Source organism: Leuciscus leuciscus, assembly GCF_965113295.1.
Source record: "Leuciscus leuciscus genome assembly, chromosome: 15".
Lineage (NCBI taxonomy): Eukaryota > Metazoa > Chordata > Actinopteri > Cypriniformes > Leuciscidae > Leuciscus > Leuciscus leuciscus.
Window position 1 is genome coordinate 35,828,115 of NC_138739.1, and position 24,503 is coordinate 35,852,617.

Consider the following 24,503-nt stretch of genomic DNA (forward strand, 5'->3'; position numbering starts at 1 on the left):
GTCGAAAAATACGCCGTTGTTTACACAATTCATCGGCGCTTTTTACGGCGTTTCGCTTTTCGGCGCCGTAAAAAGCGGCGTCCTGGCCGTTTAAACGGCGCTTTTTACGGCGTTTTTTTAACAAAACGACGTAGGAAAGTGGCGAAATATGACCCATTAGGCGTTCCATACTTAAGAGCGCTCTCTACGTGCAAGGTTACGAACGCTCGCAGCAATTCCACGAGCGTTTCCCAAAAATGCACTTCACATGAACGCGCGAGAACGCGTTTTACGTGCTACTTAAGAGTCGCTGTCCATTCGCTAAGTGCTGAAATATAACCGTATATGGAATCGTATTCTGAACGTTTAGCCTTAATTATTAGATTTAACCTAATAATCATCATCTGTGGATTAGCAATCAAGACAAGTCTAAAGTCTACATTCAGGCGGAGATAGCCTACTGACAAAATTTATGACAAAAAAAAGAAAAAAAAAAAGAAAAGATACCTTTCAAAAAAGATTAAATTAATGTAGGCCTAATTTTACAGGAGATAGAGCGAAACAAAGATGTTATTTTTAACAGATTTAAAGGACACCATACAAATAAGGAAAAACAAAACATCTGGGTAGACATTGCAAACTAACTGCAACCCGGGGTGTTCAAAGATCAGGGAAGGTGGTCTGCAAGAAATGCCCAATACATGGCTGGTTTTCGTGCACGTCAGCAAGTCATTGACAGGTTTTTATTTATTTTTTTATTTTTTTATCCATATTTTGCCCAGTCTTTGAAGCATATTTCCCACATTACTTCGTTATTTTATGATTTTTTTTGTTTTTGTTCATTCATTTAATTTAGATGTGTATTTTTTCTTCCCTTTTTTATTATTTAATTTATACATTAATTTAAACAAAAAAACAAGTACAATAAAGTGTACAATAAAAAAGTACAATCAAAACCTTATATTTGTACTCACTTTGCAGTGTAATCTATTAAATCTAGATAAAAGTGTAATCTGCCGTTTTTCCTGCAGGTGACCTCATAACTCTGTCTTCTTACGATGCACTTGGGGATTTACGATTACTTCAGAGCACTCGTAGATCTACGATGATTTTTAAGTGCTACTTAAGTTACGATGCTTTTGGGAAACAGACCGTAATATTAAGATCAGTCGTACGATCGTTTTTACGAACTACTTAGGCTTACGATGCTTTTGGGAAACGCAGCCCTGGCCGTTTAAACGGCGCTTTTTACAGCGTTTTTTTAACAAAACGACGTAGGAAAGTGGCGAAATATGACCCATTAGGCGTTCCATATCAGTGTGCAATCAGACGCCCGACCAGGCGTTTATGAACACTTTGGCTTGCCATAGATCTGTCTCTCTGCCGCCTGCGCATAGAGATCAATGTATTTTGTCCACTGAGGGGGAAAGTTCGTTTTGAGGAAAAAATAGGTTGTAGCTGCTTGTCTACATTACTACGATTAAAAAGAGGTGTTATTTGTGTAGTAACAACGTTTAGCTCACGAGTTATTGACCCGGGAAGTTCGAATCTGTGAATTTATTGCCAACTTTACTCAACTCGGCGCGCTGCGCTCTCTGCTCCGTGTTTGCGCGCTGCGCGTTCTGCTCTGTAGTTAACGGCCCAAATGCTCGAATCATGTGCCGATCGGCGATCACGCACTGGAAAAGCAAAGTCCGCTCAAATAACGTGAAATTTAGAGGTGGATAAACGCACTTTGGAAGTGGGCAAACGCTATTTCCAAATTTTGGGAGGTGCGTAAACGGCGTTTACGTGCGTTTAGCCTCCACTAAGTTACATCCCTGAAGCCAAAGTATTCATAAACGCCTGGTTAGGCGTCTGAACGCACACTGACTCGTCAAAAGCGTGCGTTTCGACAGACAAACGCGCGTCCCTGACGCGCGATTTGCCATACAAGCGCGCGTTCTTAACGTGCGCTTTGTGCATCAAAACGCGCGTCCTTGACGTGTGATCCGCTATTTAAAACGCACGTTCTGGACGTGCGCTTTGGGGTCACAGAAAACGCACGTTTTTGACGCGCGTTTCTCGTAAATGGGCGTCGAAAACGTGTGTTTTGAGCAGGACAAAACGCACGCTATGAACGTGTAAACAGGTAAACCAAACAGGCAGTGCAATGGTGTGTGAAATGTCCAAAATGTCTTTCCCTATAGTGTTCTCCTATCGCACAAAGAATCACAAACGGCAGTTGCGCAGTAACACTAATGTAATGCGGTCACAGGTGTGTGTTTGTTGAGTACTTTACAACAGCTTTGAACGCGGCTCAACCAATCAGAATCAAGGACTGGAACTATCCGTTTTATAAAAACAAATTTAGCTCGATCCTTTATCTTTACTCAAAGTAGTGAGAACGACAATCTGCATTAATAGACACAGTTTTAGGTAATAGTGGCCCGCAGCTGATTAGCAGAAGTATTTCAGTAAGACAGTAATAACACGAGTTAGCCAGTTAGCAGGAGACCTACACAATATAAAACACAACTAAGTATTTTGAACACCTGGTAAAAAAAATAAAAATAATATATATATATATATATATATATATATATATATATATATATATATATATATATATATATATATATCAGTAATTAGTCATACTTACAGATTGTGATTCTGAGGAGCAAGTTGGTCCAAATAAGCTGGGTACTGACCCCATCTTTCTAGAGCAAGCGTTTTGCGAATCCTGCGTATTTTCAATATTGCCAAAATTACCCACAAATAATGTTTTTTTTTGTTTGTTTTTTTTCTTCAGAAATTGAGGAGCATAAGCTCAGATAAAGAAGGCCTAAGATCAATCAGATCCAAAAAGAAATACAAAACCTGTGCTAACTGAAAGAAAACAAGTTGACAAAAAAAAAAGAAAATTAATCCTATATTTGGTGATAATATAGAGTAATAAGAGATTTATAAGCAATTTTTAGGCTGGTTATTATTATTATAATAAGGTGGGGGGAAAAATAAAATAAAAAATCACAGAAATTCTAAAAGAAAATCCTCTCCGTGTCAAAACTACGTGAACTCAACATGAGGGTTAAACATGCAGATAGTGTCACTAAAAACTATGCTTTTGCATCTGTCTCAGTAAAGGTGACTTTATTAACACATTGTTTATGCATAACCTCATACAAATAATGTTCCTTGTACTGTGTTTAATGTTTTCAGGAAAGCATCTGTAATAATGGATACAGAGGAGAACTCTCCTGCTAAAGAGAGGAGAGGAGAGGATGATGCACCATGTCCCAGCAGCGTGTCGTCTACACATTCAATGGATCCACCCATACGTTTCAGAAGTGGAGCTGAGACCTCTGAACACATGTGAGATTCCTTTTCCAGTATTTGAAACAAGAACCTGAAACATCAAATAGTGTTAAGAAACAAAACGATTGCTTTGTCTTCTCTCTGTATCTCTAGGAGAAAGAGAGGAGGCCCAATTTTGTGTTTTTATTACAAATGTTACTCCTGGTAGCTTATTTATACACACACACACACACACACACACACACACACACACACACACACACACACACACACACACACACACACACACACACACACACACACACTTCTGTTAAACCATAGCTGTCTAAATCATCATTTATAATCATATTTGTTTTTTAGGCGTTGTATTGTGTTGGCAAAGAAGATTTTATAACATTACAGAGAAAAGTTTAGTAAGCAACTTTTTTTTGTAATTTTTGGCTTTTGTAAAGAAAAGGAGGGACCAGTTGAAATTGATTTTTTAGGTTATCAACATTATGCCACTAGTACTGTTGTTTGAGCTAAACTTACAGTATTGAGCTGAACCCATAATATTTAATGACAATTTGGGTATTATACATACAATTGAGTGGATGTGTTGTCTATTACGAACATGCAATATGTATAAATATTTATACAACAGAATATTTTAGATACAATTATTAAATCACTGCTTTGGCTAATGCCAGGCACATGCACAGATAGACCTCAACTGGTGCTCAAGCTTCTGCCGCCCTCTTGGCCTTTTTGCAAATGTGTCCTCCTGAGGGCGCAGCCTTCACAATGAGACGTAGTGACAGCAACACAGTTAACGCACACAAGTCGAGCAGCATCCATGTGTTCTTGACCTGCCTTCATTAGTGACAGCCAGTTAACAAGTTTTGTCAACTTGATTTATTTTAATTAGTACAGATTTTTTTTTTTAACTGATTGATTGTAGGCCTCGTTGATTTGAAGATAAAGTTAATCTCTGTAAGAAAGAAATCCTGTAATACTCAAAATAGTTTGTGTACATGACTGTGTGTGTTTGTGTGGGTGTGTGCGGTAGTGCGAGTGTGCATGTATACACACATGCACAGGTTTGAGGCCTTTATCTTTGCAAACACATATGTGAACATGAACATGATGAACATTCTCCTGAACACTAAGGGCCCGATCATACACCCGGCGCGACGCGAGTGTTTTTTGCTAGTTTCAGCCCGACGCAGTTATCATTTTCATGTCCTGCGCCATGTTGTCTAAATAGGAAATGCATAGTTAATCTGAAAAATCTGACAAAATTACAGACATTCTCAAAAAAAATTGGGGGGAAATACCCTGGGTGAGTAAAGTCCAATGCGATAACACTAGCATTTTCAGGAAGAAGAAAATCCTCTCAATCCCTCAAAACCTCTGTTGAAAACATGCAGATAGTGTCGCTCAAAACTATGCCTTTGATTCTGCCTCAGTAAAGTTGACTTAATTAACACAGTGTTTATGCATAACCTAATAAAAATAATTTTCCTTGTACTGTGTTTAATGTTTTCAGGAAAGCATCTGTAATAATGGATACAGAGGAGAACTCTCCTGCTAAAGAGAGGAGAGGAGAGGATGATGCACCATGTCCCAGCAGCGTGTCTATAAAGTCTACACATTCAATGATTCCACCCATAAATTTCGGAAGTGGAGCTGTGACCTCTGAACACACGTGAGATTCTTTGTCCAGTATTTGAAACAAGAACCTGAAACATCAGATAGTGCTAAGAAACAAAACGATTGCTTTGTCTTCTCTCTGCTGGGTTCGTACAAGGTGCTTAAAGTGCTTGAAGTACTTGAATTTTACCCTGTAAAATGTAAGTCCTTGAAAACCCCTGAAAACAGCTATTTTTATGAAAAGGTACTTGAAAAGTGCTTGAATTATTGAAAGACAATATATGTGAAAGTGTTTAATTTTATCAATAAAAAATCTTTTCACACAAAATGAACGCTGCAGCCCGTCTGATATAGATGTACAGTAGGTAGTCAACCAGAATGCCTAATACCGCCGAGCCAGCCGGCGCGGCAAAAATAAACCAGTCGCATTTCAAAGTCATTCGCGAAATGCCCGCCAGGTGGCGCAAAGGGATATTGTGCAAAACAGCAGCGACATATACAGTATTATTATTAGTCTGTATGTTGTGGTTTTACCCTGAAATGTTTAATTTCGAGAGAGACCCGGTGCGCGCAGTGAGGGAGACAAAAGAAACTTGCTAAAAAGAGATCCAGCGCGTCTGCGAGAGAGAGGCAAAGAATAACGCCTGCTCTTAATTTATGTTGCTGTGAACTATTTTCATTTTGTACTCTTTTAATTTATTTTATTTTTTTTTTGCTGCAATTTCTTTGGCAATACAAATTTAAAATGTTGCAAGAATAAGATTCTGTATTTCTTTCTTTGCTTAAAATGGAATAAACTCTAAACTCGATGCAACCCTGTTTTAAATAAACTGTCCCGACACTTTATTTAAACCTTGAAATATGCAATGGGGTTTCAAACTTAAAACATTTTAGTGTTCTTTTACATTTTGATTGGTTTTTATATTGAAAGCAATACTATTTAGTTAGTCAAGTCAACAAAATCAGTCTTTTTCTGATTTGTTCAATGTATGGATCTGTTTTGAAAATGTTCTTTCGTTGCTATGGCCGGGTATCACTGTCAGTTATCTCAATTCCGTGAATGATTCACAAAACAATAATTTAGCAGTTTTAAGACTTGGCAGATAAAAGCTTCATCATCTTCATTTTCTGGTGCGATCGACTGACAATCTTCCTTCATCAGTTTTGTCGTCTGTGCAGCGGCTCTTCTGGAATGTAGGCCTAGCAAATTTATGTTGTAATGTGCCATTGATAATTAAACAAAACGCTTGACTTTAATAAACCGTTACCTATTTAAGCATCAAGAACGGTAAAACATAAATGCTGTCGGCCAACATCGGTTAACAATATGTAGACTACAATGTTATCGTCTAAATGCTTATTAATAAAGATGACAGGAAAACACAACAAATCAAATCAAACACAACAAAGCTCTTAAGTGTTTCGAATCAATAAATGAAAATTTCAAAAGTTTTTATTTCTGACAAATATTAAACTAGAGACAAAATGATGAATATGGTGGAGCTGAAATTCGAACTCAGAACGGTTGAAGCTGACTGTTATTGCGCTGACCACAGAGCTATCGTCTGAACGCTGTTTAGAGAATGAGCTTAAAGGATAATTCCGGTATTTAGCACTTTGAGTCTCTTTTCTGGTTTGTTTTGGATGAACTAGAGTGGTGGACACAGAAATGTTGACGATGGGTCCTGTCTCGACTTTTTGACTCGTTTAGAATCGCCTTTGACTGCTTCAGAGTGGCTGGCTACGGGCATGCTCAAACATGTCCTTAAAACAACCCTTAACGTTAGTTTTCAAAACTGTGCAACTCACCGAGTGGCTAGTGGTGTTCGTTGATGATTAAAAACAAGTAGCGTAGCGAAATACAGTTTCAGTCGTGTTTTATTTGGCATTTTGTAAAATCCCATTGATTTCTGTTGGATGACTCATTGCTCGTTGATATTACTGCGCTACTAACGCTTCAAGACTCAAATATCGAGTGGAAGTTTATAGGCGGTTGAGAGGTATCTGAAAAAATAGTTCCACTATAGCAATAACACTGATTGAAATCATACATTGCGTCGATATATTTGTTTTTAATCATCAACGAACACCACTAACCACTCGGTGAGTTGCACAGTTTTGAAAACAAACGTTAAGGGTTGTTAAATGTTGACTCAAAGTGCTAAATACCGGAATTATCCTTTAATGTATTATGCTCATGCAAAGCCGCATTGATGGAGCCTAATATTTTTCTATTTCAATGTTTTATGTTGAAATGTTTTCATTATTTGTTAAAGAAAATTATGCTAATCAGAACAACGTACTAGTAAGCCTATTTAATTCTTAATAAAGAATGCTAAAACATAAATTCTGACGACTAACATCGGTTAGCAAGTGACAGCAACACAGTTAACGCACACAAATCGAGCAGCATCCATGTGTTCTTGACCTGCCTTCATTAGTGACAGCCAGGTAACAATCATGTTTGCCATTAAGTTTCAACATTGTTTGCCACTGCTGTGAAATTAAATCACTATTAAAACATCTCAATAGAGCCAACCTAGTTTAGGAGAAATACCTCCATTAAGCTTAACAAGCAAACTAATCTGATGTGTAAAATGACATCATGTGAGTTCGAAAATTCCAACAAAATGAATAAAAAAGCCCCCAAAAATAAAGATATGAAATGCCCCTGTATGAGTTCTTGTTATATTCATAATAGAGCAGTGACCCCTGGAGCCAAGTGATATTTTTGCCTATACAAAGGATACATGCATAGATGTAGATACATTTACAATATATTTTCGTGTGGCATGTCAGCATGGCATATACCTGAAAGAGCTACTTCTGTGTAACACGTGTGCAGAGAAGTGTAGACTAAATGCTCTAATTTCTTTCCTTTTTGATGTTTTTGCAGTGAGGAAAATGGTGTTACTGGAGAACTGCAGGATTCTTACCAAGCAGTGAGTGATGCCATGAAGACAGTCAAAACCACTCACAAAACCAGCATGAAGAACAAGTATGAGCACTTATTTGAGGGAATCAATCTACAAGAGAATCAAACCCTCCTGAACAGGATCTACACACAACTCTACATCATAGAGGGAGATGCTAAAGGGGTGAATGAAGAACATGAGATTATAAAGATGGAGAAAACACTTTGGTCACAACTTTCACAAGATACTTCAATATACTGCAATGACATCTTTAAACCTTTACCTAAACCAGGATGTGAGGAGAAAGACCAAATCAAGACTGTTCTTACTAAAGGCAATGCTGGAATTGGAAAATCCGTCTCAGTGCAGAAGTTAATTCTGGACTGGGCCGAGGGAAAAGCCAATCAGGATGTAGATTTCATGTTTGTGCTTCAATTTCGAGAGCTGAACTTGATTAAAGATCATCAGTACAGTCTTCACAGTCTTCTGCTGGACTTTCATCCTGAACTTAAAGAACTGGACTCAAAGATTTATGACGAATGTAAAGTTGTGTTCATCTTTGATGGTCTGGATGAATGCAGAATTACACTGATGTTTTCTGATGATGAGAAAGTTTCTGATGTCGATGAGACTTCATCAGTGGGTGTGTTGATTTCAAACCTCATAAAAGGAGATCTGCTTCCCTCTGCTCACATCTGGATCACCTCCAGACCAGCAGCAGCCAATCAGATCCCCTCCAAATACATCAACCGTGTGACAGAAATTCAGGGATTCAATGACCCTCAGAAGGAGGAATATTTCAGGAAGAGAATCAGTGACGAGAATCAAGCCAGCAGAATCATCTCACACATTAAAAAATCAAGAAGCCTCCACATCATGTGTCACATACCCGTCTTCTGCTGGATCACATCCACTGTGCTTCAAAACATCCTGAAACAAGATCTCAGTGCAGAAATCCCTCAAACTCTGACTGAAATGTACATCCACTTCCTTCTGATTCAGATCAACATGAGGAACCAGAAGTATGAAGAGAGAGATCCAGAGAAACTCCTGCAGTCCAACAGAGACATGATTTTGAAACTTGCTGAACTGGCTCACAAACAGCTGATGAAGGGCAATGTGATGTTCTATGAGGAGGACCTGATTGAGAGCGACATAGACGTCACTGATGCCTCAGTGTATTCTGGGATTTGCACTGAGATATTTAAGGAGGAATCTGTGATTCATCAGAAGAAAGTCTACTGCTTCATACATCTGAGCTTTCAGGAGTTTCTGGCAGCTTTCTATGAGTTTCACTCCCAGCAAAAGTCTTTGGACATGCGGCTCAAAGAAGTAATTGATGAATCATTGCAGAATGGAGCCTTGGATCTTTTCCTGCGATTCTTGCTGGGCATTTCACTGGAGTCCAATCAGAGACTCTTACAGGATCTACTGACACACACAGAGAATAACTCAAATACCATCAAGAGTGTCTATGATTCTTTCAGGGCATCTCTGCAATTGTTTCTGCGCTCCCAAAAGAAGCACAGTGTTCGCATAACCCACTGTTCTGCCACCAAAAGAGCCGCAAAGTATATTAAAGATAAAATCAAAGGTAATGAACAACTCTCAGCTGATAAATCCATAAATCTGTTCCTCTGTCTGCTGGAAGTGAATGATCAGACTTTCTACAGAGAGATTCAGGAGTTTGTGAAATCAGGCATGGATTTCTCTCCTGCTCACTGCTCAACAATAGCCTACATCATTCAAATGTCAGATGAGCCGCTGGATGAACTGGACTCCAAGAAAATAAACGCATCAGAAGAAGGCAAAAGAAGACTGATACCAGCTGTGAGGAACTGCAGAAAAGCCCTGTAAGCATTTTGTCATAAAGTGGCATATATATATATATATATATATATATATATATATATATATATATATATATATATATATATATATATATTTTTTTTTTGTAATCACTGTTCCAGAGCAGTTTAGCACGATTGGAAGAGAAGTCTAAACATGGAATGAGTAATCTCGATATAATAACAGTTTATATTCTAGCGATCATGATTTTTTATGGCCAGTTATTTAGAAAAATTTGCAGATTCCGATATGGGTTGCTGATTTTTTTTCTTTGTTCAAGCAAATTTATTAGTTGTTTATTTTCTATATAACAGGCCAAACTGGCCTTAAACTAATAATATCCATAGCCATTTGAAATTAGAGGCAACCACTGCATTTTAATCATGATCCAAACAAAGATGCTACACACATACAGTATGAGCAGTTGTTTTTGATTTAAAGGGGTCATATGATGATTTTTCATGTTTTCCTTTTTCTTTAGTGTGTTATGTAGCTGTTTGTGCATCTATCAGGTCTGCAAAGCTCAAAGTCTCCCACAAAAAGATTTATTTTATCTAGAAGAGAAGGCAGATCCAGACCTACCTAAAACACCTCGATCAAATTCTCCCTCACATACCCACATCACTAGGTGGAAATATTTGCATAATGCCGCCCAAATGCATACACAAAGAAAGAAGGTGTGGCTTCAGTTATCGTAGTAGTGTTGTGGCCGCCATGTTGTGAGACGGTGTGTTTTTATGTGAAAGCAAAAGCAGCACTTTATTTGGCCTTCAGAAAGTGGATGCAATAAGATTTTATTTACAACATCAGAATAAACGTGTGTGTGTGTGTGTGTGTGTGTGTGTGTGTAAAGAAATGTGCTTGTGAAGCTGAACAGCCTCGGACATGAATCTATACAAAATAATAGCTTTTTACTTTAATCTGGGCTTTCAACAAAAGGAAATTCTACAGGTGCCAATCTAACAACATAGCATTACGCTACCATTATATAATATACTGCGCCGGAATAGACTTTAGCCTACAGGTGAAAACACTTTTTGTAAAACAGCTTTATGAATGAATGAATGAGGCATTTACAGTATATAGTGCTTTCATATGTCTACTGTAGGCCTACACTCAAAGCGCTTTACAATTCATATCAGGGAATCTCTCCTCAACCACCACCAGTGGTTATTATATCTGAGGAAATCACGGGATCCGGCCAAATGATTGGTTACAGAATGATGCACTAAAAATGTATCCAGAAGAACGTATTTACGGTGAAGAGGGAGACAGTTACTGTTAAAGGATTAGTTCACCTCAAAATGAAAATTTCCTGATAATATACTCACGAGTCACGACAATACCATCCAAGATGTTCATGTCTTTCTTTTTTCAGTGGAAAAGAAATTAAGTTTTTTGAGGAAAACATTTCAGGATTTTTCTCCACACAATTGGCTTTAACGGCAACCAGAATGTTGGAGTTCAAATCAATGCCGTTTCAAAGGGCTCTGAAGTGCTTCAAAGGGCTCTGCACGATCCCAGCTGAGGAATGGGGTCTTATCTGGCGAAACGATCGGTCATTTTCTAAAAATAAATAAAAATGTATATACTTTTTTACCACAATTGTTCGACGCATTGCGTCATCACGTTGCATGTGCTGGTCTGCGATGCGCCACGCATGGCGTCATCACGTTCGAAAGGTCACGCGTCACGTCATCTAAGTTATTTGTCTGTGTACTCCGGTTCAAAAAGGTAGGAAAGGGTGAAAAATTCCATCTCATTTTCTCTTCCAACTTCAAAATCGTCCGACATCTTTGTTTTAATTTATTATTATTATTTTCTTCTTTTTTTTTCCGTGACCTTTCCAACGTGATGACGTAATAAGTGGCGCGGTTGTTTTGTATTTATTATCGTTGTTTTGTATTTAGTATCAGTTTAAGCGAATTTTTTTTTTTTTTTTAGATTCTCAGGTTGTAATCTCACTGATCAGTGTTGTGAAAGTGTGGCTACAGCTCTACAATTAAATTCTTCATTGAGAGAGCTCGACCTGAGTAGCAATAACTTGGAAGATTCCGGAGGGAAGCTGCTGTTTGATGCACTGAAGAGTCCAAACTGTCAACTAGAAAAACTGAGGTTTGTTTGTCAGATTCCTTTGTATATATATTTCAATACATTTTACCAACAGTATATAGAGAGTGGATTTGTTGGATAATAGTGGAAATTATCAAATATATTGTTATTTGCCAGTTTCAAATAATGTTACAGCATGATTTAAGTTTATATATACTGCCTATACATATAAAGAAGAAACAACTGATACAAATCTTTGGAATGTCACAATTAATTTCAGCCCAAAGAATATCAGATACATTTGTACCACTTTATGAACACATTTTACTGAAAGTTACACTGCTCACTGAAAGCTCTTCTTGGATATTTTGCCCCAGCTAACAATTTTTGGTTCCCAGAACATCCCCAGAACAGATATCCTAACATTCTCTGTTGGTTATCCTGGAAAGTTTTCCATTAACATGTTAGATTTCATATGGGCTTGTCACTGTACCACAATTACCCAGATTTTATGTTATTTCAGCACCAAATAACAATGACTTTTTTTTTTACTTTTAGAGTTTTTAAAATATGAAATTTAGTCACAGACATTAAACAAATTAATAAACAGTTATTGTATTAACTTTAACTAGGATAATGTTCTGGGAAGGTTCACTTTAGTCAAACCTAAAAATAACCTGCAGGGAACGTTCTGTATAAGTTCTCTTTTGGTTGTTACAAAAAAACCTCCCTGCAGCCTTCTGGGAAGGTGTGATGAAATGATGAAGAGATTCAATAGCAAGTGTAAACAGATATTTATTTAGAAGAGCTGGTCAGAGATGGTGTGGGTGATGAATGATATAATGTCCAGAGATAACACTTGGCAGCACAGGGACGCTGGGGTCAGCCCAGAACTCCGGTGGTGAAAGATGGTGATGAAGATGACGAACACAAACCGGAAACCAGGAATTGGCGCGGGTGATCAGAGTGCAGGACGATGACGACGATGATGATGACGATAATGACGAACACACAGGCTCAGACAAAGGCAGGAACACACGGGAAACAAGCAGGATAACACGGGAACAGGCAGGAACACACCGAACATCCAACAACGCTCTGACAAAGACAAGGTGACAACAGAGAGACTAAATAGGGTGTGTAAATCGGCTGCAGCAGGCGCGTTGATCAGCTGCAACTGGAAACTGATCAGCGGCAGTGATCAGCGGCTCCGCCCATACACACACACACACACTCACTCAACAACAAGACGAGAGAGGAGACAGCGAATCTATATACCGTGACAGTACCCCTCCCCCTAGGAGCGCCTCCTGGTCTTACCTGTTGATTGTAATCATCAATAAGGGAGTGATCCAGAATGTCCCTAGCAGGAACCCAACTTCTCTCCTCCGGACCGTAACCCTCCCAGTCCACCAGGTACTGAAATCCGCGTCCCCTCCGTCTCGAGTCCAGAATACGATTGACCGAATACGTAGGTTCCCCGTCTACGAGTCGCGGCGGTGGGGGAACCGGGGCTGGCGGATTAAGGTGAGAACGAAAAACAGGCTTCAATTTGGAGACATGAAAGGCGGGATGAATTCTCCTCTACGCCGGAGGAAGTTTGAGGCGGACTGTCACCGGACTAATGATCTTGGTGACAGTGAACGGGCCGATGAATTTGGGAGCTAGCTTATTAGGCACGGAGCGGAGCGGAATGTTCTTGGTAGAAAGCCACACTTTTTGACCGACGACGTATACGGGAGGCTTTGACCGGTGGCGATCGGCCTTAGCCTTAGTGCGCGCCCCCACCTGGAGCAGAGTCTCACGGGCTCTGGTCCATGTGCGGTGACACCTCTGGACGAAGGCGTGAGCGGAGGGGACCGCGACTGGTGGCTGGTACCCTAGACTACACTCAAACGGAGAGAGGCCCGTGGATGACACTGGTAACGAGTTATGTGCGTACTCAACCATAGAAAGTTGTTGGCTCCAGGATGAAGGATTCTTGGATACCAAACATCGCAACACTCTCTCCAAATCTTGGTTGGCTCGCTCGGTCTGACCATTGCTCTGGGGATGGTAACCCGAAGACAGACTGACTGTAGCCCCTAGTAATTTACAGAACTCTTTCCAAAATTTGGACACAAATTGGGACCCCCTGTCGGAGACCACGTCCATCAGGAGGCCATGTAAACGAAAGACGTGGTCTACAACAGTCACCGCTGTCTCCTTGGCTGAAGGTAATTTGGGCAAGGGAATAAAATGTGCCGCCTTCGAGAACCGGTCCACTACGGTTAAAACAACCGTCATGCCATTAGAGGGCGGGAGGGTGGTGACAAAATCTAGCGCTATGTGGGACCAGGGTCTCGAAGGGACAGACAGCGGATGGAGTAACCCATCAGGAGGTCGACTGGACGTCTTACCAATGGCACAAACTGAGCAAGCCAAAACAAAACTGTGAATGTCGCGAGCCATTAATGGCCACCAGAATCGTAGCTTTACTAAACAGCTAGTCCGGGTTTACTCCTGGATGACAAGCAATGTTGGAGCAATGACCCGATCGAATAACTTCGGACCGTAACTCCTCCGGCACAAACAATCGACCCGGTGGGCAACCGGACGGAGGCGTTACCCCTTCTAAGGCCGACTTGACCTTCGACTCGACCTCCCATGTGAGTGTGGAGATAACTATCTTCTCAGGCAAAATGCACTCGGGAGTAACCGGGCGTTCGGATGGATCAAAAATGCGAGATAAGGAATCGGGTATGATGTTTTTGGACCCGGGGCGGTACGATAGAGAAAAGTCAAAACGTCCGAAAAAAAGTGCCCATCGAGCCTGCCTGGAGTTGAGTCTTTTAGCAGATCTAATATATTCAAGGTTCTTATGATCGGTCCAAACGATAAAAGGTACCCCCGACCCTTCTAACCAATGACGCCACTCCTCCAACGCTAACTTGACGGCCAACAACTCTCTGTTACCGATGTCATAATTACGTTCGGCAGGTGATAAACGATGGGACAAAAACGCGCAAGGGTGCATCTTGTCGTCTGAGGAAGAACGTTGGGATAGAACTGCACCTACCCCCACCTCTGACGCATCGACCTCCACCACGAACTGACGTGAGGAATCAGCGGCGACTAAGATGGGAGCCGAAACAAAGCGACTCTTGAGGTTGGAGAATACAGCCTCAGCTGTATCGGACCACCTGAACGTTGTTCTGGGGGAGGTCAAGCCAGTCAGAGGTGCGGCTAGTTGGCTGAAGTTGCGAATGAACCGCCGATAGAAGTTGGCGAACCCCAGAAACCTCTGTAGGGCCTTACGGGAATCTGGACTTGGCCAGTCTACCACAGCCTTAACCTTGTCAGGATCCATACGCACTCCCTCAGAAGAGACGATGTAACCTAGGAAAGGAACAGACTGTGCATGAAAAGCGCATTTCTCCGCCTTGACAAAAAGCCCATTCTCTAGCAACCTCTGAAGCACTCGTCTGACGTGTTGAACGTGTTCCTGGAGAGACGAAGAAAAAATCTATATGTCATCCAGGTAGACATATATGAACTGATCAACCATGTCTCTCAACACATCATTGACGAGTGCTTGGAAAACCGCTGGGGAGTTGGATAGCCCGAAGGGCATAACCAAGTATTCAAAATGGCCCCTGGGGGTGTTAAATGTGGTTTTCCACTCATCCCCCTTCCTGATGCGAACCAAATGATAGGCATTACGTATATCCAACTTTGTGAAGACGGATGCTCCCTGCAACCTCTCGAAAGCTGAAGACATCAACGGCAAAGGATAAGTATTCTTTACCGTGATGTTGTTCAGCCCTCGGTAATCAATACAAGGTCGCAGAGAACCATCCTTCTTCCCCACAAAAAAGAACCCCGCCCCCGCAGGAGAAGAGGAAGGGCGGATGAATCCGGAGGCTAGAGAATCAGAAATATATTTCTCCATGGCCTCCCTTTCTGGAACAGAAAGCGAGTAAAGCTTGCCCTTAGGCGGAGACTTACCTGGGAGTAAATCTATAGCACAGTCATAGGGACGATGCGGAGGGAGAGAAGCAGCACGGGACTTACTGAACACTTCCTTCAGGTCGAGGTACTCTGAGGGCACGTTAGATAAATTCACAGCCTCCTTCTGAAAAACAGAACAAGACACAGATGAACAGGCAGACACAAGACAAGACTCATGACATTGAGTACTCCATGACGAGACAGAATTGTGTCCCCAGTCAACCCTTGGGCTATGCTGAACCAGCCAAGGATGACCGAGGACGATGGGAGCCAGGGGTGAGTCCAGGAGCAAAAATGAAATCTGTTCGGTGTGATTGCCAGATGTGATGAGTGTCAGAGGATTGGTAGTAAGAGTGATGGCGGGGAGTTCCTGGCCATTTAGTGCACTGACAGAAATGGTGTCCTTAAGTGAAGTGATGGGTATGTTGAGTGTCTGAGCGAGTGACAAGTCCATAAAGTTACCTTCCGTCCCAGAATCCAAAAGTGCTTGGCAGACGTGGGACCGGGCTGCCCACAGCAGTCTTACCGGAAGGAGAGTAGAGGATGAGGTCTTATCCACGGAGATCCCGCCCGACAGTAGCCTCCTCTTTACTGCCGGGCCCGGTCTTTTACTGGGCAGTTGTTGAGGAAGTGTCCAACTCCGCCACAGTAGAGGCAAAGGCCCCGGGATCTCCGTCTCTCTCTCTCCTCCCGGGAAAGCCGAGCTCGACCCACCTGCATGGGCTCGGGATCGAAGACGGGGCTGACCGCATCACCGCCGCTGGCCTGAGGGCATTCGACGCTCCCGGGATGAGAGACCGTCCTGGACCGTTGTCCCAGATGGCTAAGGCGAGCGTCCACCCTCAAAGCCAGCTCAATAAGTCCATCCAGTTTAGCGGGCAGGTCCAGGGTAAAAATCTTCTCCTGGATGCGGTCAGCCAGCCCATGCAGGAACATGTCCCACTGCGCCTCCTCGTTCCAGTGGCACTCGGCGGCTAAGGTTCGGAAGTCAATAGAGTAATCAGAAACCGAGCGATCACCTTGACGGAGATCGGCAAGTTGACGCGCTGCCTCTCTTCCCGCCACCGCCCGGTCGAAGACCCGTCTCATCTCCTCCGAGAGTGCCTGGAACGAGGAACAGCAGAGATGTTTGTTTTCCCACACCGCCGTTCCCCACAGAGCCGCCCGTCCCGAGAGTAGCGTCAAGACGAAGGCTACCTTTGATTCCTCCGTATTGAAAGTCTGAGGTTGCAAAGCAAAGAACATGGAACATTTCGTCAGAAAAGCTCTACAGTAATTGGGCTCACCAGAGTATAACTCAGGGTTAGGCAGTCGAGGTTCGGGCTGGCGGCTTGCTGCTGGTGGAGTGGGGGGAATCGGCGGTGGGCTGGGCGCAGTGGGACGAGAGAGTTGTTGAATCTGTTGGGTCAGCTCGGACACCTGTGCTACCAAGGTCTGTACTGCTCGTCCTGTGACAGCCAGATTCTCCTCCTGTTGGTCCATTCTTGAAATGCTGCGTGACAAAAACTCATTGAGATCAGGTGCAGGTCCACTTGCTGAATCCATTCTTGGTCAGAGCATTCTGTGATGAAATGATGAAGAGATTCAATAGCAAGTGTAAACAGATATTTATTTAGAAGAGCTGGTCAGAGATGGTGTGGGTGATGAATGATATAATGTCCAGAGATAACACTTGGCAGCACAGGGATGCTGGGGTCAGCCCAGAACTCCGGTGGTGAAAGAAGGTGATGAAGATGACGAACACAAACCGGAAACCAGGAATTGGCACGGGTGATCAGAGTGCAGGACGATGACGACGATGATGATGATGACGATGATGACGAACACACAGGCTCAGACGAAGGCAGGAACACACGGGAAACAGGCAGGATAACACGGGTACAGGCAGGAACACACCAAACATCCAACAACGCTCTGACAAAGACAAGGTGACAACAGAGAGACTAAATAGGGTGTGTAAATCGGCTGCAGCAGGCGCATTGATCAGCTGCAGCTGGAAACTGATCAGCGGCAGTGATCAGCGGCTCCTCCCATACACACACACACACACACTCACTCAACAACAAGACGAGAGAGGAGACAGCGAATCTATATACCGTGACAGAAGGTTAGTTTTTGGTTACAAAAAAGAATGTTCCTAGAATGTTCTTATTTGGGAATGTTCTGTGTTTACTGGGTTTTGTAAAGTATTAAATACACTGCAAATGCAGTTCTTACATAAGGGTCAATTATGTAATCATTTATTCTTCTGTTTAGATTGTCCATCTGTAAGTTCACTGATCAGTGTTGTGAAAGTGTGGCTTCAGCTCTACAATCGTCAAACTCCTGCCTTAAGGAGCTGGACCTGAGTAACAATAACTTGAAAAATTCTGGAGTGAAGCTGCTCTCTGATGCACTGAAGAGTCCACACTGTAAACTGGAGAAGCTGAGGTGATTTTTAAATAGTCATAAAACTGAGGGGATATACATTTATATATATTTATGCCTTTGATGTCTGTCATTGTAGATTATCTGGCTGTATGGTGACAAAAGAAGGATGCTCTCATCTGGCTTCAGCTTTGAGTTTAAACTTCTCACATTTGAGAGAGCTGGATCTGAGCTACAATCACCCTGGAGATTCAGAGCTCACTGCACTGATGAAGGATCCAAACTGCAAACTGGAAAAACTCTGGTATGATGGACGCTAGCTATGTTTACATGAACACTTTTTTTATTGATTTAAATGTAGCCTATTCTTATATGATTTCATTCTTATTGATAATTCACAAAATACTCCTTACATGAACTCTAAATTAAGGGACTGAGTTGATATAGATGTAGAGTGAGCATTTTTCTCATGGTGGTTTATGGGACGGGATGGACAGGCATAACCGACAGTATTTACGCGAGATTTCATTTACAACTTTGTCTGTATTTGAACAATCAGGCGCAAAGAGAACTGAATTCGGGATCGGGCGCTGTCTGAGAGAGCGCTTCTGGTGCATCTCATTCAGTGTAATACTACATTGAGTTCTTTTTCACAACTTACTGTTCAAAATAACTTGAAAAACTCTTTTTGAAGATCCCTGTTAAATGTAAACACATGCTGCTTGACATCTTCGTGTCTGACGTGATCTGCTCCGCGCTCAAAATATCACTCCGGGTCTATTAAAGTGAAGACATGTCTCAATGGGTAAAAATAGGCTTCTTTCAATAAAAGGTCCTACATATTTGGAATACTTTTAACTTGATGTTTAGCTTACCTGTCGAGAAGAAACTCTGTAAGTTCACGGTATCGATCGAAAACCAAACATTCCATCAAATTCCTCCATCTTTTAAAAACAATGGCAATGTTTATCCTTGTTTTACACCGTTGTCTGTCTTTGTATTTTGACAATTCTTCAAATTTTATTAGCACTTTTGTAACGAAATCTGAATGTCTTTTTCCACACCTCCTAAACATCCTCTGGCTCAGCCTTCTACAGCAGACACACCCCAAACTCTTGCTACTGGGCACGAGGAGGTATGAAAATACATACAGTGCCCTCCACTAATATTGGCACCCTTGGTAAATATGAGCAAAGGCAGCTGTGAAAATAAATCTGCATTGTTTATCCTTTTGATCTTTCATCCAAAATTTTTAAAAAAATTTAACCTTTCAAGAAAGTGGGGGGAAACTCACATTACGATATACATGTTTTTCTCCAATTTCTCCACAATTATTGGTACCCCTACAAATTCTTATGAGTAAAATATCTCTTAAGTATATTCCCACACTATATAAACACACCTTGAAAATATATGTAAACATGAAGGCCAAATTCCCTTAATCAATCACAATGAGTAAAACCAAAGATTATAGTTCTGATGTGCAGCAAAAGATTGTTGAGCATCACAAAATAGAAATTGGCTGTAAGAAAATAGCTAAAGCATTAAAAAAAAATCCCCATTTCCACCATCAGGGCAATAATTAAGAAGTTCCAATCAACTAACGATGTTATGAATCTGCCTTGAAGAGGACGTGTCTATATCGTCCTAATGCATGATGAGGAGGAAAGCTTGAGTGGCCAAAGACTCTCCAAGGATCGCAGATGGAGAATTGCAGAGATTAGTAACGTCTTGGGGTCAGAAAGCATATCTTTTTTTCTTTTCTTTTTTTTTATCAAACAGTCCCTACATCACCACAAGTTGCCCAAAAACAAACTACAGCATATTCAGTTGTCAGACACTACTGGAACTTCAGACAGGACTGGTTTCTGTGGTCAGATGAAACAAAACAAAAAACCCAGATGGGTTTGGTGCAAACAGGGATAAAAAGTATCCAAAGTCCACGGTTAAATATCCCACTGGATCTTCAATGTTGTGGGCCTATTTTTTTGCTGGAGGTCCTGGACATCTTGTTAAGAGACATGTTATCATGGATTCTAGCAAATACCAACAGATAAATCAAAACCTGACCATTTCTGCTAGAAATCTTATAATGGGCTGTGATTGGATTTTCCATCAGGACAATGATTAAAAAAATATCAAAATCAACACAAAAAATGTGTCACTGAGCACAAAATGAAGCTTCTGGCTTGGCCATCCCAGTCCCTGACCTGAATCCTATAGAAAATGAGTGGGGTGAACTGAAGAGATGCAGCAGCATGGACCTGAGAAACTGAAGGATCTGGAGAGATTCTGGAGGAATGGTCTTTGATCTCTTGTCAGGTGTTCTCCAAACTCAGCAGGCATTATAGAAAAATACTCAGGGCTGTTATCTTGGGAAAAGGACATTGCAATAATTGAGGCCAATGTGAACTAAACAAAAACATGAATCCCCCCCAGTATAACAAACAAATCATTGTAAAAAAAAAAATTGCCTACCTTAGTTTTAATCAGATTATCAAAGGTTTAAACAACTCAATCCAGGCTACGTTAATCCGGGAACATTTGAAAATGGCGTTTTCGTTTTAAAAACGCTCTCCGTCCACACTAGCATTTTCAAGCGTTTTCCAAAAGACTCTCGTCCAGACTGAAACTTCTTAAAACGCTAAATTCACCTTCGTAAACCCTCACAAAAGCTCACTGAGATGATACAGACGGAAAAATAAATAAAGGTATCCCGTAATTCTTCTGAAAAGATCATTTTATTTAGCAAAATATCTCACCTTTCACTGATGTGTCCAGATCACACTCAGTCACCATATGTTTGGTCTAAAACGCAACTGCTGGACAGCAAATATGAGTAAATTCTGTCATCTTTGCAGGACTGTGATATGAAGAGTGTGCAAAGTAACATTTTAGAAACTGTGTGAAAGTGAATAGCGCATATGTCTCCTCTCCACCAGTAAGCTGGTGTGTGGTGGGCGTTCTGGCGCAATATGGCTGCCGTCGCATCATCCAAGTGGATGCTGCACATTGGTGGTGGTTGAGGAGATACCCTCCTTCTATGTAAAGCGCTTTGAGTGCCGAGAAAAGCGCTATATAAATGTAATGAATTATTATTATTATTATTATTATAACAGGCACAATACTGGTATAAACATGATATCTATTGGTACAATATGAGTCACGTGACTAAACTTACGTCTTCGTTTTTAAATACCTTTTACAGTCCACACTACAACGTTGTATGCTAAAGCTTTCATAAAATACAGCATTTTATGACAAAATTCAAAATGGCCAATGCACAAAATGGCTAATTTGGTATTGTTTGACTCTTTTTGTAACTCTTTGCTAGCACAGTCTGAATATGATTTCAGAAATGATGGTGAAAAATGGACAAAACATCAAAATGGTGGAAAGATTCATGACAGAAAATAACATCATATGGTGCAATCGACTCATCATGAGCCTCGGAATCAGAGGAAAAAATACTTTTCTTTAAAACCTTAGTTCAAAAGTTATTAGCATTGACATGAGTGAAAAGTTTTTGTGTTGTATTTTTAAGACTTATTTCTTCCTTTTTGGTGAGTCAGATGAATAGAATATGGCACATGCTTTTTTTCTTTTCTTCGACAGTCTGGATCATGGGGGAGAGACCATGCTTAAAGGAGGACTACAAAAATGTAGGTCGACACACATGCCTTTTCTTCACAGGACACCATTTTACAATAGACCAGAATAAGGTCTCAAATATAAAATGTTTTGATTGTGTATATGCTGTCAAAAATATTTATGTGGAGCCGAAAAGTAGATCCAAGGCCAATCTGATTCTTGAACATATTTTGTGGCATTATTAATGTTGTTTTCTTGTGTCCAGATTTCTGTCGTCTCACACTGGATCCAAACACGGTACACAATCGTCTCTCCATTGTAGAGGGCAACAAAAAGTTGGTATATAATAAAGAACCGATGTCACATCCTGATCATCCAGAGAGATTTGACGCCCAGTCAAATCATCAAATAAGATATGACGGCTGTCCGCAGGTTCTGTGTAAAGAGCGTCTGACTGGACGCTGTTACTGGGAGGCTGAATATAGTGGGTTGGGGGATGTGGCAGTGGCATATAAAGGAATCAGAAGGAAAGGAAAAAGAACTGACTGTGTGTTCGGAGCCAGTGATAAATCCTGGAATCTGAGCTTCTTTAGGGAGTTTCTGATTGCCTGGCATGTTGGTATGGGAACACACATACCTGCCCCATCACCTCCCTATACCAGAGCAGGAGTGTATGTGGACGAGGAGGCCGGCATTCTGTCCTTCTATGGCATCACTAACACACACGCACTCAGACACTTGTACACATTCAACACCACATTCACTGAACCCCTCTATGCAGGATTTGTGCTTTATGAAAATTCAATGTTTCTGTGTGATGTTGAACAAGAGGGTGAATAATTTCTGTTAAAAATTTATAAACGTTACATAACAAAACATCAAAACGAGTGTCAGTTTAAAAAAAATATAGCTCACGTACCCTTTTCAAAACATTTCACAAAATGGGGTTTAAGTTTCTAGATATTAAAACATTTTTAGGTGTTCTCCAAAGTGAAGAAAAAAATCTATGGCTGTCAAATTGTGTGTAACAAATATGTAATATATAATGAACTATATCGATTAAGGTTCTGCTAGGACATGGCATGAAAGATGTGGCATGTCTCCTATCTTAATACCAGGTGTAAACAGGGCCTACACTGTTTACACCTGGTATTAAGATAGGAGACACATTCCCGTTTACACCTGGTGTTTTAATCCGTCTCTTTTGTCCACTATTAACCACTTCTGTCCTGATTTCTTCAAGGGGAGGGTCTATGGGTAGCAAATGTATGAGCTTTTTTTTTTTTGATCTTTCAATCTAATAGATGAAATAAGCTCACATATGAACACGGCCAGAGACGATGGAAAAACACACGGAGAGCGTCAGCTTTCATTTCTGCTTTGACAGACACAAGACCAGCCGAACACTGAGTGAGTGTTAGAAATCAGGAATGGAGAGTGAACATTGTGCTTGGTACATTTTTCGTCTTCAAACCAAACTTGGGTCTCCAGCCAAGGTTTAAATCCCGTCTGGCTAGCGCTCTTCCCATAATGTTTATGCATCAGGTCAGTAGGCGGAGAGTAGATGGTATTTTGTGGCTTATAAAAGCCAAAATCTTATAAAAGCCAAATTGATATTTAGTGTCTCATTCATTGACAATTATATAAACATTCAACTTGGGAATCAAAATTTTCCGAGCTTCCCAGTTCATGCCCAAGGCATTCATGTTTAATTTTTAACAGAAACTCATATTTACATGTTTGATTCTGATAGCATGTGAAGGCAGCATTAATAACAGGTGTACACGGGGCCCTAGAGACCATCGCTTAAAAATATTTGAAAAGGTGTCTCTGAAAAGTGAAGTTACTGCTAAGTAGAGCTCCAGCATCTTTTGTTTGCTGATTGCACTTATTTTGTATCTCATGCAATCAAATGCAGATTTTTTTTAAGTGCGAAGTCCAAAAACCTTCTGGGACCTGCACTGTATGCTGTTGCTATTGCTGTTTTTTTTTTGTTTTTTGTTTTTTTGTTACGATGACACTCGCAGGGCTAGATATGTAATGCTTGTGTCTCATTATATAATATTCAGCAGATTTTCAGTAGTTGGCTTCATATACAGCCGCTGTAGGGCTGGTGTAACCACAGTTGTGCCGAATGAAAAGGGTCTTTTTACTCTTAAAGGTGAAGGATCCACGGATTCTTCACAAATGTACATTTGTGTTGTGTTGTTTTCTTTTCTTTCTTTTTTATGCTCAATTCATTTTTCTAATCATTTTATTATTCAATTTAATCATAATCATTTATAATAATCATTTAAACCATTTATATACTCATTTTATTGAATCATTCATTGATCAGTTATTTTATTATTTTTCCATTGTTGTTTAGTTGTACAGTTTTTTAGTTTTAAGGGATATTTGTCTTCATGAGTAAGAGATCAGAGAATGTCTCCATTTCAAGGGTTTAACGTCACAGGATGATGTTGTGAAGCAGTAATTTACACCACTATTGCTTGTGTTATAATAACATTTGTTGTATTTGTGCTGGTCAGACGAAGTCATAGCATTGAAACACACACAACTAAGATTATTCAATAAACTCTGCTCATTTTACCATCACTTTGTCTCCTGCTTTCTGCTCTTCCCTGCTTCCTCCATCTGCCTCTTGTGCTGATAAAAGACTTTTAATACAGTTTTGGGACCAAACTAGACCAAATGCAGTAAAACACTGATTTTAGGCACCAGACAAGGCTTTGGCTGCGTCTGAAGTCACACACTCTCTTGAGTAGGTAGTAGGTTCTTATTTTGAATAAGTAATTACTTCACGACTGCTAAAAAAGTATGTTCTATGTA

General features: G+C 40.7%; 2 protein-coding genes across 5 annotated transcripts in view; one reads left to right on the top strand and one right to left on the bottom strand.

Moving 5' to 3' along the window:
* Positions 1-24,503, bottom strand: part of LOC309475218 (V-set domain-containing T-cell activation inhibitor 1-like) — a 194,946-nt gene that overhangs the window by 24,400 nt on the left and 146,043 nt on the right. The gene's annotated exons all lie outside the window — the stretch shown is intronic.
* On the top strand, positions 3,022-24,269 carry LOC309475160 (protein NLRC3-like). 3 transcript variants are annotated; one of them, XM_082137809.1, is made up of 9 exons: positions 3,022-3,333; positions 4,805-4,963; positions 7,805-9,059; positions 9,090-9,676; positions 11,616-11,786; positions 17,970-18,143; positions 18,220-18,384; positions 21,696-21,742; positions 21,937-24,269. In XM_082137809.1, exons 1-9 carry the CDS (start codon positions 3,197-3,199, stop codon positions 22,509-22,511), a joined length of 3,270 nt encoding a protein of 1,089 aa, XP_081993935.1. In that variant the 5' UTR covers positions 3,022-3,196; the 3' UTR covers positions 22,512-24,269. The 3 variants fall into 3 exon arrangements, with proteins under 3 accessions (XP_081993935.1, XP_081993934.1, XP_081993936.1); XM_082137808.1 differs by having other exon boundaries at positions 7,805-9,676; XM_082137810.1 differs by lacking the exon at positions 4,805-4,963 and having other exon boundaries at positions 3,023-3,333; positions 7,805-9,676.